The sequence below is a fragment of the Calidris pugnax genome, unplaced genomic scaffold (genome assembly GCF_001431845.1).
Source record: "Calidris pugnax isolate Ruff unplaced genomic scaffold, ASM143184v1 scaffold63, whole genome shotgun sequence".
Taxonomy (NCBI): domain Eukaryota; kingdom Metazoa; phylum Chordata; class Aves; order Charadriiformes; family Scolopacidae; genus Calidris; species Calidris pugnax.
The window spans coordinates 7,563,898-7,581,023 of record NW_015090852.1 but is presented as its reverse complement, the minus strand read 5'-3'; the positions used below and the strand labels follow the sequence as shown (position 1 = coordinate 7,581,023).

Below are 17,126 nucleotides of genomic sequence, written 5' to 3'. Positions count from 1 at the left end.
CACAACAAAATCCCAAGAAACAACCGATGCAGAGGAAGAGAGCATTGAAAAAGAAACAGGTGTAAGACTGAAAAACAGTATAACCAGGTCAATAGGAATTTCCCACTTGCTGTCCAAATTGCATGCCTGTTTGCCAGGGAATCAAGGCTAACCACTACAGATTCCCCACTATGTATTACTGGCAGGGATCTTATCACTGAACCAAATTAGCAGGAAAGCATATTCTTAGATTGCCATTGGCTGAGGACCAATTTAACAGTAGGGTCCAGGTAAAACTTAAAACAGATTATTATTTGTATCTTTTTTTCTTAAAGAAGCAGAATGTGAAAGTTAATGCTGAGTCCACCACAAACATCCCCTGTGCTTTTCTCCCCTTACAAGGCAGCAGAATCCAAGAACTGAACTGTTCCAAGGCACAGTAGTGTGCCAAATGCACATTTTTATGTAGCTGACCTCTGTTTTCCCCTTGTTTTAGGGAAGAAGAAAGAGCTTATTACAGGAAGGAAACTTTCTGCGTAGAGGCAGTATTTGTGAGCGTCATTATCTCTGGTACTGAAGGGGAAAAATATGTATATTGAATGTAATCTATTCATACTTGCTTCTCTTATTTAAGCCCCAACTTACTGCATAGCAAAATTTTTGGGAAATATCCCACTAATTTCAGTTGATGTAGGGCAGAGTCCTGGCTCAGAAGAACTGTGTGATCATATTGACATCACTGGACACTTCTAAGCAACTTTGTAAAAGCCATTTGTCCATGGAAGTGCTTTCTGCGTGCTCATGCTTTGTGGAGCAAAAACCCACTTTGGGAAAACTCAGGGAACTCAGGGAATTGCCTAAGCATTACCCTATTGGGTCAAAAATTTTGTTTTTTGAGAGAATGTGAAATGCATTGGGCTTAAAAAGCTCTTGTCTTATATAACAGATGCCAAAGGGCAGTCTATTCATTAGCCAAGACATAAAAGTGAAAAGGCTGCTCCAAGGCCTTGAGGCAGCACAGTTTCTTGAGCTGCACTTCATAACAGCTGCCCTGCAAAGTCTGGTTAACGTCATCAAAATTGCTCTTTAACAGAGGACTAAGATGACACACTGTCACAGCTTCCCCTCTTTGGACAGAAAAGAACATCCTCAGTTTCCAGAGCTCTTCTTCCCAGTGCTGAACTCTGACACACCGGGCTTGTCCTTTACCTCAAAGTAATCACAGCAGGAAAATTTGCTCTTTTTCCTTTAATATAACCTTCTTCTTTAATTTATCCTTCAGCTCTCTGTAGTCCTTGATAAACAATGGATGCTCAGCTATTTGTTATAACATGTAGTGCTGGCCCTGTACAGGTCAATCCTCTATGAGAAAGCTACCTTGATCATTTGAGGCACCCTTGCAGAAGGTGTAGGCTTCAGTTGCAGAGGACAAGTAGGGAACCACTATGAGGGAACAAAGAGGTTGGATGCATTCCTTCCTATCACCTGTTTTTGTTAGGGAACCACTAAGAGGGAGCAAAGGGGCTGAACATCTTCCATCCTATCGCATGACTTTGTTAATTTTTCATATAAATGATTGGTGCATGCTGCGCTTTTTCCCTTAAATGCTGCTATAACATGATATAATTTGCTAAAAAAATATCTTAATTTCTGAATCTGGTGCACCCTTTTCTCATTGAGAAGTCTTGCAGAACAGCCGGAGACCTGCATTTGTTTCTTGCGTACAGCCCACTTCCCTGACATGGAGGCATAACCCACTCTTCTGGCCTGGGTTACACATGCTACCTTCTAACAGCCCTTTGTATGTGATCTCTGCCTGTGAACCACTTCAGAGGAGCCATCGGCACACAGCTGTAGCTGTTCAGAGCAGTTACCATCACACGGTCACTCACTTGTGTTTGTGATGTCTCTCAGCCAAGAGTGTCAGGTTGCAGGGGAAAGTACTGGCTGGGATGTCTACTGTAGATCAAGCTCCTGCCAAGGAAACCTGAATAAACCCTATAAAAACATTCTTTCCTTCCTATTTATCTTTGATTTTTGAAGTTATAACTATTTAATTTATCAAACTTGATCTATTGAAGTATTTACCTTGGATGCTGTTGTACTTGATGGTTTTTGAGCAAAGAATTGACGGATTCATAATGACAGTTGGATGAAAAAAAATCGCAGCACCAGGAAATAAACTAAACAAACTCTTGATTTATTTATATTTTTAGTTACAAGCAAAAGCTTCAAGATAAGTAATAGACTGCTAAATGCAATTTAAAAAAATGCAAAGCAGAAAGGAACCAAAGCAAAAGAAAATTCCATAAATACGAGGAAAAACATACCCACCTGCTCCGTCCAAACACTTTGGAGGAGAAAGGAAGAAGAGACTGAAATAGCTGTTGAACAGCATTCATTTGATGACGCCTAAGCATCTCTTTATAAAAAGAGCATGTGAGTGTGGGGCCATCTCAGTTCAAGCCGCCTTCCTCCTTCCCCGACAGTGCCTCCTGCTAGAAGCATCCCATCATGCAGCTAGCATCACTGCTGGCTTCATGCCTGCTCTGTTTTGGCTTAGCCAAGCTCCTCACTACAAAAAGGAGCCTACAGGAAGGCTATGGAGTGTATGCCCCAACGAAGAGATTTACAAGTACACAAAACCTGGTCAATGGACCCCAATATTCTTGAAGCCAATCTACATTCATTTTGTCCATTTGTCCATGTATGACAAGCTGCTTAATATTACCCTAAGATTAAGACAGACTTCCCCGTGTGACTAGGACTCAGACCACTGTTTCACACATGTTGCCATATCCTAATCGTGCCTGTCACCCTGGTTTAGACCAGCACAGTGGCCTAGGCTTCAAGGTCTTTAAAACTCAAAACAGCTAAGACCAAAAAATTACTGTAGTCAAAACTTAACCACCTGTTTGTACTGTAGCTTGTCATGACTTGTGATGTTGTCTAGATACAGGTATTTACTGGGACAAGGAACCTTTTACTCCTCGCTTGGGCACAGCTGAGAAAAAAAGAAAAGAGGAGTAACTTGTAGCTGAACTCTCATTAAAACCGAGAAAGACAGATCTCTCAGGAAACGACAACAATTATACAGCACATTACATAGCTTTGTCCTTCAACAAGAGACCAGAAAATGAGCTGTGGTGCTTATTAATACATTTCTGTGCAGCAGTGCACAGTTCATGACTTCAAGGAGTACTGAATTAGGAATTCAAAATTAACAAGCTTGATACTGTGACTCTCCCAAAACAGTCAGAAAACTGTTCCTGCAAGATGGAAATGTTGAGAACAAGATATCTGATTTTTGGGTATTTCTTTCCTATCTTATCTAAGATGAACTTTCAGAATAAAACCTCAACTGATCAAATGACTGGAAGATTCACTTAGGATGCAGAAGATGCAGATGTAGCTCACATAGTAGAAATGGGCCTTTAATGAAAATACACAGGATCTTCCTATCTCTAAGTCAATGAAGTCAGCTAACTTGCTTGTCTCTCACCTCTATATACTTAATGCTTAACTTTACATTCTGCACAGATCATCATAAACTAATATTTTTTATCAATAAAGTTTCAAGTTTTAGACCAAACGTCCAGTTGGCACACAGACTGCGGCATTGACTTTACAAGGATCAGTGGGTTTCCTGTCATCTAAACATATAAGACCTAAAATATCAGCAGGCCTCAGAAATGATAAAGCAGAGCCCATAGAATAGTATCCCATAATGCAACAGCTCAGCTGCCGAGGTGCCGTGCTGACATCTGCTACCTTACCAACCATGTATGAGGTCTTCATGAGTCAGTGTGTCAGTGTGTCACAGGCTCTAACAAATGCTATGCCATGACAAGTAATCAACCTCTGTGATGTCTAGCCAGGTGGCATGAGCACTTTACACAGCCAGAAACTCCAAAGTGGAATCTAAGACCACAAGAAAGAAGATGTAACAAAAACTTGTATAATGACACAGGCTAGGAAATGAGAGGCATTAAGACAAAGAGCCCAGCATAGACTTGCTGAGCAGGTGTGCCTGTACCTGGCCATGCTAACGGCTGAGCCTGACTCACCACCATGACTTCTTGGCCTCAGAACTGCTTCATCTCTTCATACCTGGCTGGCAAGCAGTCAACTGCTGTCTGATGCTGGTTACTGTCACCAGATCTGCTCTGCTCACCTTATTTGGGCACCGTGCCCATGTGGTTGCCATCCCTCCCCTGCCTGCCTTGTTTCACTCTCGAGCTGGTCTCTGCTCCCCTGCCAGGGCAGCTGGGTCTTGCTTCTTCCTGGCACCAAGGACAGGGGGGAAAGGAGCAGGGAGGAAGCAGGTAGAGACTGGGACAGGACAGGAAGGCTGCTGCAGAAAACAAATAGCTCTTCAAGTCAATGAAATTCTGAATATCCCAAATAATGAGAAAACCTTGAAAGTTGATATAAATATTCAAAAAAGAAGAGACCACCATTCAGTAACTGAAGTGAGAGCTGCAATGGAAAAGGCAGAGACTGACTAATTGGACTGTGGAGATGAGAATGGGGTTATCCACCGGTGGGGGCGGAGCTGCCAGCCCTGCATGGGCACAGAAGGAGTCTTTCCACTGTGACTGCAGCAGGGCAAGACAGTATTTGGTAGTGGAAATGCCTTGCTCTCCTTGGAAGGAGGCATAATTCTTTATGGAATAATTTATTAATGCCATTTAAGAAATTGAATTCCTGTTCCATGACAATTTTATTTATGTTAAATCAATACATGAAGTCAGAATTTCATTTTATTGCTGAATAGAAATTATATTAAGAAAGCAGCGTAGAAAAAGGAAACAATGATACTGAACTGTTTTAGTCTTGAAGTAGTTTCAATGACATAATGATATATTAAAAATAATATATGTAAATATTTCAGAGAAGAGCAGGGGTAAAAGGAATACAGTGCTCAGCTTAGAACAAGATACTGTTATTCTCAAAATGACATATTAACATTAGTAAAATAGGATGAAAATGATTCATAATGTCTTTATTCCCTCCCCCAAATAAAATAAAAATTGATACTTACTAAATATCTGCATTTGGCAAGAACTCTATATTACAGTGATAACTTTCTACTGTAATTTTTTTATCATTTTGCTCTGCAATTGAAGAATACGCACATTGACTTCTATGGCAACATCAGGAGAGCTGACAAATAATTTTTTAGTAGCCACTGATGCCAGCACTGATTTAGTCTGTGACAACATGAGCATTCTGTATGCATGTATACAGTCTCCTGTACCTTATCTGTGGTTTGGGTTTTGCAAATTCATTTTTGAAAACCACTCTTATGAAGCCCACCAGCCACACAATCCAATATTGTTTCAGTGCTGTATTGCCCCATAAAAAAGTGAGCACAGGCTCACCATATCATCCCTGTTTCTCCTATTTTTCTTTTTTTTATGCTGAGCAGCTGCCAAGTCAACAATTCACCGATTTCTGGTTGGGAATGTGATCTCATACTTAAGGCTATGAATGACGCACACACCCAAACTATGGAGGCTAAGTATGTAGAGTTTGGCTAAAGTACACACACATGCTCTGAACTAGTGCTTGGTTTTGGATAGACACAATCTCTGCAGTTCTGTATAAACAAATGTCATCTTTGTTACCTCAAATGGCTCCGCGTTACTGAAATGGAGCAAGCTGAATGCACTGCGGTGGTGTTCTGAACAGAGCAAAATGTATTTGAAGAGCTTCAGCACAGCCTGGTGGATAGGCTCTGAAAATACACCCGGCCCACCCCAAGGACTCTGGGGAGTATTGATGTGTGCGAGCTCCGGGTCTCGGCTGCTGCCGGGCAAGGTCAGGCTGTCATGAGGTTTCCATCTCCAAAACTAAAAATTTGATACCGAGTGTTAAAATTTGTCCAAAGTAAACTTCCTTTCTATTTTTTCCTCTGAATGTTAGACTGCATTGGTACTGCCAGCCACGGTGGTGTGTAGTTGTGGGATTCAAGAGACAACACAGCTGTAGTTATACGACTGTTCCTCTGAAGAAGGTTTACTATATTAATTTCAAAAATTCAGTAACATTATGCATTGCTGAATCTGAGGACATAACTATTTAATAAAATCCTATTTTTCACTAAGGTTAAAACAACGAGACTACTATTTTACAATAACTTGTACTAAGTATCTTTCCTAAATAATTATTTTCTGTCCCTAGGAAGGAAATCTCCCAGTATAAATTTGCTTAGTACTTTTGTAGTGATCACCTTCCTTTTATTTGCATTGAAAAGGAAGATAGACTTATAAAGCTTTCGTATAAAAATTTATTTCTACCTTTCTGTGCCTTTAAAATTACTGGATTCCGTTCTTCTTCAGAAGACTTATGTTTTTTCTGAAGTCGAGTTGATGCATATAGATATAAGCTGTACTCTGTAACTGAAACTTTCCTTTGCTTCTATTTTGATTTTCCTTACTCTAAAACACAGCACACCGGTTCTGGCAAACAGTTGCTCTATGTATGGAAAAGTAGCTGGGCTACAGCTGTGTAGAGCCGTCAGGGAATTTCTGATATTCTTTTAGAGGCAATCTGGAGAATGTACAATGTCAAAAAAACCTGGCCCTTGACAAGGCCTCTTGCTTTTGTAAAAGCAATAAGCATTGCTACTGCAGAGGGGTTTTTCTGAGGAATGTTAAATAAAGCGTATGATTTGTAGCTTAATGAGACACCTGTCTTGAGCCACTATTCTTTCTTGCTCTCTTTGCCATCTCACACACACGACTCATGATGTTAATATTTCACTTCCCTTTGTAGCTCCTAGCTTCACCACTGCCCTGTGTCCCAGACGCGCTAGCTGCCTCTGCTTGGGCCTCCCACACTAGATTTAACTCGGGTTTCCTGCTTTGCAACAAAGCTTGTAACCCACCACTTTTCTTCACTTCTCTGGGCAAACCTCCTTTCCCCACCAGGTGATGTCCTAATGGAGGCAGTGAGAGGTCAGGAAGGCCTGGATCTCTGGGCCCGGTCCAGCCTCTCAGTCTCCTGCATGTGGCCACCAGCTCCTTCCCAGCACATCAGTTTAGGATGAGGGCAAGGAAATGGCGACCGAGCTCCCCGCCGCCGGGGGCTGTGGGCTCTGACAGCATAGGCCGCCTCAGGTGATGTGGTGAGGGTGGGTTCATGGACACCAGCTCCATGTGTGGGTAGGAAAAGGAGCAGGCACAAACGTGCTCCGCAAGAGCCCAGACACGGCAGCAGAAGCTGGGGTGCAGGAAAGCGACAGGGCTTTTGTCCTCTCCTTGAACAGCATCCCTGACCACCACAGTTCAGCGCGCCGGCCATTTTTTGTGTTGTATAACATTTATTTCAACAATCGCGACGTGGCTCATTTTCATAATGTACAGTCTCTGAAACAGATTTTAATATCGTTACCTTTTTTTCATTACAGAGCACAAGAAACATATAAAAATCTAAAGGAAAGCAAACACACCGTTAATTCCCCGCTGCAGTTACCTCACCAAGCAGAATCTTGTGGAGGCTCTGGGATCCTTCCTCTTCCTGTCTTCCCACACGGGGCTCCGCTAACACAGCGCTGTCACTTTTCCATGCTCACTTTTCTATCAGCTTCTGCCCAGCAAATTGCGGGAGCAGTCCAGGCCCTTGGCTCACATAGGCCCTTGATCATTCTCCTTTGGTGCTCGAAGTCCTCTCCCAGCTGAACTCTTGCTTAGTTACTTTTATCCTGGACTTCAGATCATACAAAACTTTCAAACAACAGTGAAGTCTTAGCTTGAGGCAGCGGTTAGCAGCCTTTGTTCAGCTTAGCTCTACTCGATAAAATAAACGTTTTGCATCTTACTTTGCACGTTTGTTTCTCAGCTTTAAGGCTATGCTGTCTCTAGCCTGCTACAATGATGCTCTTGCCCTAACAGCCAGAGCAGTTTCCTAGCAGAGCTTATTAGCTTGGGCTTCATGCTTCACCTGTAATATGCTTCACTTCATTCCTGGGACACATAAAATTAAGCCTACAAGTGAATAAACCAAGTGACTATGCAGCATCCAGCATAATGATCATCTTTCACAAGCTCTGTGTCACCACCTTGTGGATTTTTGAAATTCAAATGACTATAGAGAACGCAAAAACCATCCCTGGTACATACACAGAGAGTTCCTAGAAGCAATCAGAACTTCTAAGCTATTTTAAGACAGGTTCCCTCAATTGTCACACTGGGATTTAATGAGATTTAATTGTATGAAGTGTTATTTAATTTGAAAGCAATTAAAAGCCATGAGCCCAGTTTATTCCCTTGTGACTGTATGGAACTTTACTCCCTAAGTGGTTTACACTAGGCGAATGAGGGCAGTTTTAATGTAAGGCTCTGTTTCAATGATTAGGCTAAAAATTAAGAACAAATGAGGCAAATTTTAACATAGCTCAGGACTTTTCTTTCAAAATACGTGCACAAATCAAGTGTTAATGTGTCAGCCATTTTTAAAAAAATGTGCAGTCGAAAGAACATTGAAATAATTCTAGAAACAATTTAAGCAAAATAAAATCCTCCAGAATTTTTACAGCCCAGGTATTGCAGGAGCTTAAAAAGGTACAGAACTATTTTTCAAGGAACTGAAGTGCATCAGCGCCCTCAGATTTACAAAAATGAAAATTTGTGCCTAATTTTTGATTTGGGAAACATTTTCAGTTATTTCTAAAAGTGTGACTATTTTCTGTCTCCACACTTTTACAATAGGTAGCTGCAATGAGTGCTTTACTTTATTGCCTAAAGTAGCTAGAGAGGCTGTACAGCAGCCAAGTCTTAGAAGAAAAAAAAAAAAAATTAATTGTTTTCCGTCTTTATCCTTTTGATCTTCAAAGATATGCTAAATTTGCAATTTTATCATGGTCCTCTAAAAGTACCCAACAGCCTTTGGGCCTAAAATTTTTTTAGGTTATCTTCTTTAGGTTATCTTAGCTTTTTCTCCACAGGTGACCCCCCCTCAGCTTTGCTAGCTTATCACCCAGCACAACTTCACTCGAAAAGGCAGTTCAGCTGGGAGTCAAGGGGAACCCACTGCCTCTGTCACTGTTTGCTGCCATTTATTCATGCAATACTGCCAGGAAGTGCTTGTCTGAGCTGATAATTTGCAATGAAATTAAATTAATGTTTTAACCAAGTGCAACTGTATGCGTTGTTTACATGGCTCTTGAAGTATTTTCAATTATGTTTTGTAAAGAGAGATTAGGAGTATGCAGTGATAAAGTAGAGGGACTGAATCCGCTGAGTGACTGCTCCTTTAATGACTTTAAGCAAAAGAAAAATCAAGTTTCTTTCCTCTATAATGAGAGAATCATGACACTTACCTGAGTTCACACACAGTTCCCTAAGAATTAAATGGCGTTTTCCTAATGAAATTTGTAAATTTTTTTGATTTATGGGATAGCACAATATTCTGTCCATTCAGAAGAAAATTATCAGTTTGCAGAATCCAATAGAAGACAATAATTTCCACCTTGTCAACTATTAATTATCCTTTTATTTTTTCTAGAAACAGCATACTAAAATCCAGCAAGAAATACTAAAAATATCACAGCTGTAACATACAACACCTCGTAATGAAAAAATAAAATAAAATTCTGTACCAATTAAAATCTACAAGGTTTGGAAGAAAAACATCTAAGTATTTTCCACTTCTGAAAACAGGTCAGATGCGTTCATGGAAGCAGTCCCTTTAAATAACAGTAAGCATAAAAAATAGATGTGCAAGCATGCAGTATTTTAAGCTCTAAGAGTAAACAGAATGTGTTTTCTATCAGAATCGTTGCAATCATTCAAATGCCAAACTCCAAAACATTAGTTTAACATTGAAATCTCAGATTAATATATGTGGAGCAACAAGGACACCTTGAGGCAAGTTAGAAAAATGCAAAAATTTCTATTCCACAGTGATATGGGAGGACTTACAGATTTTCCATAAGTCTGAATTCCTTGGATTTGTCACATGATGTAAATGATAAACTCTTAAAACTGTTTGGCAAAGTCTCACAAATTCCACAGAGTATTATTAAAGCAGTGCTTGGTCATCACTCCTGAAATCCTAGAATGTATGCTTACCAATTATGTTGATTTACTTCCGAATAGTTTTGAAGACAGACCTGTTTTTGCAACACACTAATCTTGTTCTGAGTTGCTTTTCTCCTTGTCACAGAAGTCAAAAAACTTTCTTCACACTGCTCAGGACAGTATTGTACTGTACATATTTTTAAAAGTATAAAAATAGTGAAAAGGTTTCTGAAGAAGTATTAAATGCAAATCTAAACAAAAATTAAACTTTCACAGGTTTTTGTCACTCTAAAAGTTTCAAGTATTCCTTTAAATTTGTACCTTTGAAAACCTGATATAACAATAAGCACTTTCAAAGAAAAAGGTGGGAAGAAGAAGAAATCTTATACTTCTTATTTTGATTAGATTGTTTGCACATGAAAAAGCACTTTTTTTTTAGTATAGCCTCTAAGTTAGAACTGGAGTTGTGGGCCCATTCGTAGAGCTTTCTGTTTCCTTAGTGCTACCTGCAGCCTTAAAATCATCACATACTTCAGAAACCTCCTTTTCCTCTGGTGTTGGTGGGGTAAGATCAATGGTGATCAAATCAGTTTCCGGATTAGTTTTTTCTACTTCACTGCAAAATTCAACTTTATCTTCCTGCTGGCTGTTCTTCTTTATTTGTCCATTCTGTGCAGGGTAGGTACTGGCAATGGTGTCATACAGAAATTGGTAATGTTCCTTACATACAAAGAGAAGAGGTTAGCATGAATAGGATGCTCAGAGCCCAAGAATAAACCCATTATTTCTCTGTTTTCTTAAATTTTAAAATGTAACGTAGTTGAACAGTCAAAAGACTGCATATAAAGTAGCTTTCACAGTTTTTGGTGTACAGTGCTGCTTTTATGGTTTATTCTGATTTCATGTGTGTGTAGTCTCTGTAACTGCCTATATCAGACATTCTAAGTTACCACTCAGTACCCTCTTTGTCCACAAAGTCCCCAAAATATGTTTTTTAGAGTACCTAAGTTGTAAACAACACATATTGTAAGGAGTCTAGGAACGCCATCTATACTACATGCCCCATGTCAATGCCACCTAGGTCTGGTTTGTTAGTAAATGTTTGTATGCCATAAAGACGCAGTTCCTCTATTTAAATAAAACAAGTTGATGGCTGCTAGCCTGTGAAATGGAGTTAGCCTCCTAACTCCACAGAAGGGACGCTGCGCACGTACATCCCTGAAACAACTGCAGAATCATTGATTCATGCAATTTGTAATTTTATAATGTGCACCTGTCCACTAAGATGTTACAGAATTGCAGCTCTGGACATCTCACAGACTCCTTCATTCTTATCAGTAACAGTCAGTTCCCGAGTAGGGGTAAGCAGCTGTGGATGTCCTGATTACAATTAGTGTTTCCTATGCAGAAGTGATGCGTAAGGTTATGAGGATATTAGTGACCATGCTAAGTAATATCACCATTTTTTCTGGTAATTCATAAGATTTACTTACAAAGGTGGAGACGACTCCCAGCCTGGTGCGACGAAGAGCTTTTACGACTTGGAAAACATCTATTACTTCTTCTACTTCTGCGCTTTCCAAGAGGGTCATTAAAGCACAAAATACACCAGTCTGCTGTGACCCGTCACTAGAAGATAATGCAAAATGTACATGTAAATTAAAAATGTAAAATCATGAGCCTTCTGACTAAATCTCTTTATTTCAAAGACTGCATAATGAATTAAATTTCCAAAACATTTTTTACTGGACTGAAATTGTTACAATTAAGAATATCTGTAGGACACTCATAAGAGTGTTTATCTAGAGGCTATCTGGATCTCATGTGGCCACTTAAGAGGTATGAGAGAAATTAGAAATTTCAGACTTACAGACTCAACAATTGTTAGTAGGATTATCTGGTTTATCTCTGGTTTAGATGTTATGCAAGACTATTCCTGGAAATGGTCCTATAAAAGTGGGTTCATGCACTGGCGAGATGAACCTAAAAGCTCTGCTGTATCCTCATTAGTAGTATGCTACAAAAGCTAGCATTTCTTCTCAAAATATGTGTACCAGGCAAGAGCAGCTAGCTCTAACCACCTACTCCATGCCCATGCTTGCCAAAGAGGCATGTGCTTGCTTTTCAGCACCACAATCAAAAAGATCAAGCTTGGGCAATTCAAGGAATCTTCTAGGGAGAGGTCAGTCTCCAGACGCATGGAAAGGTTTATGGGAAAAGGCAGACATCCCAAAATTGTGGTTGCTACATATATCCAGACCTTAGAGCTAGGTTAAAATATATGCTGAATTCAGACTCACCGGCAGTGGACAACAAGCGGGACACTGCGGGTACTCCTGTTGTCCTCATTAACTGGTCTGACAGGGACTTTTTGTTTAAGGTTGAGAATCATGCTGACTAAATCTTTGGGGTTTTCTGGAACATCCAAGCCACTCCACTTGTGATATTGATACTGATACACTTTCTGTGTTTCTTTTGTCTGAAAAACATCAGTAGAGAGGTAGTCAATGTTCAGGTTAAAATAAGATTTATGTAGTACATCTATTGCAGCTGATTTAAAAAAGAAAAAAAATATTCCTGAGGAACTGCACGTGGTGATGTGAGTTCTATCTCCTGAATATGAGGGAGGTAGATATACAAGCTTTGCTCAAAATACGAAAGACAGCTGACCTCCTGAGACTCCACTACCACCATCTCAGCAATTCACTAAGTGGGAAATCAGAGTTATTTTATAGCATTTATGATGATTGGCTGCTGGTCTGGAAGATACAAATATTTCCGTTCCTTAGAGCAGGGGGAAAATGCAGTAGGAATTGTCTCTTCTCTTTCTTTAGGCTGAGTTTATAACAGGGAAACAAATTTAAAACTTCCTTTTGGAATTTGCAAAGAAGCTTTTACCTTCAGATGTGTAACATCAAATGCACGTATGGTATAGCTAGGACAACAGTTGACATCTGTCATTTGAACTTCTATTCCATCGTGTGTTTGTTTTCCTTCCCCCCAGTACTGTGCACAGAGTTCCTAAAATGGATAAAAGTACAAGTCAGTGTTTACCATTCAAACCTCTTTTTATTTTACTTCCACATGCACCTACAGAATGTATTGACTTTAAAGTAGTAGGAGCATCATTGTATTTTAAAACACAGCATCATATACTCTTTCCCTGAAAAAAATAATTAGAAAGTAAATTAAGAAGGTAAACAACAGTACAAATTATGTTGGAAATCCAAATCCCTCACCCTATGAAACACACTTAACTGGAGGAAGGGAATGAGAGAGTGCAGTGCAGTGTTTTCTTTGCATATAGAGGACCCTAAATATGTCCGTGTCAAGATGATGCCCTCACCTGATCTCCTTCTTTCAGCTCTGTCAGCATAACAATGACTTTGACTTTTCTTTGGAAGACCATTTGCCAGAAGTCAGAGATAGTTTCCTGCAGTGGTCCCTGTGTTGCAATCATGGCTTTTGGACCCCAGTAACCCTATAAAATAAAATTTTAATATTTTTTCTTTCATTTATTTGAAAAGTGATTGTCAAGCAACAGAAATCATTGTCATTTAAAGAATACCCAGTGAAAGAAACTAACAAACCCTTTTGTTTATGGGGAAAACATGCCCACGACAGTAGGAAATGGTCTTACAGGAATTCTATGAGCCTAATGACATCAAACTCAAAAATTAATTCTACACAACTGTCTAATTTGACCACTAAGAAGTCAAATTTATACCACACAAAGTTGGTGCACAAGTCAGTTCACACCAAGCTATCCGAAAGGAAAAATACATTTACTCTGAATAGACACCCTAACTGTGCAGCGTTTTAAAGGATTCAGGTAAATTGAATTTAGCTACTAATTCCATTAAAATCAGTTACTTCATTAGTGACCAATACCTTCTCTCCTTCTTTTGAAGGTATATATTATACCAAAAATCTGAAGGCCTCATTTTTCACTAGTAGGATTTTGTATGTGTGAATAACTCTACCCCCATTTCACTAACAGGGAAAATATGAATATGTATCAACTTGTACATAGGCAGATGCTCACCAATAGAAATACACGTTATCATGAGGCCAGTCTGAAAGTTAGTGGTTTTAAACATAACCCACATACATGCAAAAAATAATAGTGTTTCTATGTTTAGTCTCACTATTTGAGACTGCACAGTCTAAGACCAAGTAAAAGGAAAAGATGCAGCAAAATGTAGAAGATAGAAGATTTTGATGATTAAAACTACAATAGGATTTGCCAATTGGCTGTCAGATTTTTCTCCCTTATTGAGGTAAATCCTATTCTATTTGTGAAGCCAGTAAGAGAGTAAGAGCTCAAGCTAGAATATAGGTCTAGCTGAAGGATTGTGGAATACTTATATTGGATCCCCTAAATACATACAGTTATGAAGGAAGCATTGATGTATTTGCTTGATTCCTCACAGTCACTGTCCTCATCTGAGGAATCATCCGAATCATGTTCACCCTCCTGGTTGCATTCGTCTTCGTGCCTGATCGGCACTCGGTTAAAGTCATCTGCATGAGACAAAGTGTCACTGTCACGCCACACTGCTGCTCAGGGGTAGCATTAGAGGGGGGCTGGCCCTGCACGTGCAGGAGGAAAAATAGAGAGGAAAAGGCTGTCCTTTCACAACAGGCTGCAGAATAAAGGCCACTTTATTTGAAATAAACACTCCCAATAATTCACATTTTTAAAAACTCATCTCTTGGTTTTAAACTTCTTTTATGAGAAGTTTCTAATTTTACAATGTTGAGGAAATTAATAAAATACATCTCAGGTTATTTACTGTCCTTATTTTTTCAAAATTTAATATGTTTTCTTACATAAGATAACAGATAAAATAAGTCAAGGTTAATGGAAAATACTTACATGGAATTATGTTGGCATTCCTATTTTTGCTTTTATTTTCCTCACGATTCCCAATGTTCTGTGTCCGCCACCCTTTATAAGAAGGTAATCTCTAAAGAAAGAGGATGTTTGGTGTTATGCTTGCTTAAAATGTTTCCTGGGATCATTGTCCCCTCTGGGCACCCACACCCAGTCTTCATCTCTCAGTGCCTCACTTCTTTAATTCTTTAAACTTTGGTTACACCTGGACTGTAGTTTAAAAATGCCTGCTATACTGTGCAGAATGGCACAGGAAATCATACACATAGACACAAGTAATTGTTGTATGCTCCCCATCTTTGTTAAAAATATTAACATTAAAAGCAGGAATAAAATTTCATTAATATACAACTTTTTTCATGAACGTAAAGAAGCTGTTACTGTGCCATAGAAATAAAATAGCACAAAAGTGATCTATTGTGTATGGTATCAGTTCCTCATGACTATGGCGCAAGGTGCTTTTGAATGCAAGTGGGAGGCAAGGGCACTAGAATACAATGCTTATTTACCTGAAACTCTGCCTCCAGCAGGGAAGGATCACTTGGAGGATCTTTTCTTTTCAGATTGTTAAGATAGGAATGCAGTTCTGAGAGATTGACCTCTGTTTCTCCATACTGATTGTATTCCACTAGTGCTTGATGGATAAGGATGTACTGTGACTGTTGTTTCCCATTGGAAGGGTTTAAAAATGAAGTTATTGAAGAGTTAAAAAAATAAGTCATATCACTTTTTAAAACCATTATAAGAAACTATTACTCCTATTATGTTATTAGTGCTAATAATATTAAGCATTAACGTTAAACGGACATTAAATACAAGTATTAGAAATCAAAGTGTCTTCCAAATAAGACATTTTGAAGCACATTTAGTATGTTGGATGAAGTGTTCTGCAAATAAATCTAATGTCGTTCAAGAAATATGCGACTGATTTTAAAGATCTGCAAAATGCTTAAATACGTTAAAAACGGGTATTGCAGTCTGTAACTTTTTCTGTACTCTCAACTCAACTGAAAATCCCACCTAGATAGACAGTTTTTGGAATTTGAAAATTTAGTTTGACTATGCAAGCTCAATTTTGCATTTGTGAATTGTATGCCCAAAGCTGGATTATCAATCTAAAATGTTCTTCTTGGCTTTCTTTTTTAAAGCCTAAACTTAAAATGTTGAAGTTACTAAAACTAAAAAACTGTGTTGGAAGTTTTCCTCTCAATATTTTTCGGAGCCATATTTTCTATGAAGAACTTCAATTGAACTGTAGCAGTACCCAAGACTGAGCAGTGCATTTCTGAGAAGTACTGCTGAAGCCCTAGCAAAGGAGAGTCCTAAGTGACCGGAGTTTTAGCAAGATACCTCTACTTGAACCATGAGGCACCGCTGCCGACGCAGCTTCACAACGTAGCCATAAACATCCACTCTGCCTTCTGCATCCAGCCCCTCCAGCATGGCATCTATTCCTATATACGTCCCAGTGCGCCCAACACCAGCACTGCAAAGCACAAAGGGATTTGGTTATCAAAGGGAATGGCACGGGAGGGGCGCAGTCAGTGAGGGAGCGGAAGTGAAAATGTGTAACAACGGGATATGGAACAACTGAAAACAGTTCTTGCTGTAAATTAATTAGCAACACAAACAATGATGAGTTTGTATGTTGAATATCTTTTAATGAAAGTAAGGCCACGGTAGTCTGACATTTATCTGTCTAATTTCCAAATGTTCAAAGGTCTATGTGTCCTCAGATTTTATTGACCTGAATAACCTTCAGAAAACATGCCCTTTTATGCATATTTGCTACCTTGTTCTCCAGTAATCACATAACAAAATTTGGCATCAGCCAAATACCTTTACCAGCTCTTTGTTTTTTTCATGTTCATTTAAGATTAACATAATTTAAATATACATATATATTTACCTGCAATGAACCACTATTGGGCCACTAAAAAAGTTGCTGAGAGCATTAACTCTGCGTCGGAGTTTGAGAAGGAGATGAGGATCCTCAGGGACTCCGTGGTCTGGCCAGCTTGTGAACTGAATGTGAGTGACATCTCTTCCAGCTGTCCTTTCTCTTCCCTAGACAAAGTGAAGTTGTTTGGGTTTTTTATATATATATGTATATATATACACGTACACACAAAGCCAAAATCAAGTGCAGAAATACAAAGCAGAATAAAAATAAGGGCAAATATTGAAATGGAAATTTCAAACACGGTGTTGCAATGTTGTCTCTC

At 39.2% G+C, this 17,126-nt stretch overlaps 1 protein-coding gene across 9 annotated transcripts in view; it reads right to left on the bottom strand.

Moving 5' to 3' along the window:
- Positions 1–9,457: 9,457 nt before the first annotated feature.
- PTPRC (protein tyrosine phosphatase, receptor type, C) overlaps positions 9,458–17,126 on the bottom strand; it is a 64,147-nt gene continuing 56,478 nt past the window's right edge. For all 9 annotated transcript variants that reach the window (XM_014943568.1, XM_014943570.1, XM_014943572.1 and 6 more), the window contains 10 exons: positions 16,811–16,968; positions 16,252–16,387; positions 15,411–15,560; positions 14,884–14,974; positions 14,395–14,528; positions 13,351–13,485; positions 12,903–13,025; positions 12,305–12,483; positions 11,498–11,633; positions 9,458–10,724 (listed from right to left, as the gene is read on the bottom strand). In XM_014943568.1, coding sequence (XP_014799054.1) covers positions 10,452–10,724; positions 11,498–11,633; positions 12,305–12,483; positions 12,903–13,025; positions 13,351–13,485; positions 14,395–14,528; positions 14,884–14,974; positions 15,411–15,560; positions 16,252–16,387; positions 16,811–16,968 — 1,515 coding nt within the window. In that variant the 3' untranslated portion in view covers positions 9,458–10,451. The remainder of the gene's footprint in view (positions 10,725–11,497; positions 11,634–12,304; positions 12,484–12,902; positions 13,026–13,350; positions 13,486–14,394; positions 14,529–14,883; positions 14,975–15,410; positions 15,561–16,251; positions 16,388–16,810; positions 16,969–17,126) is intronic.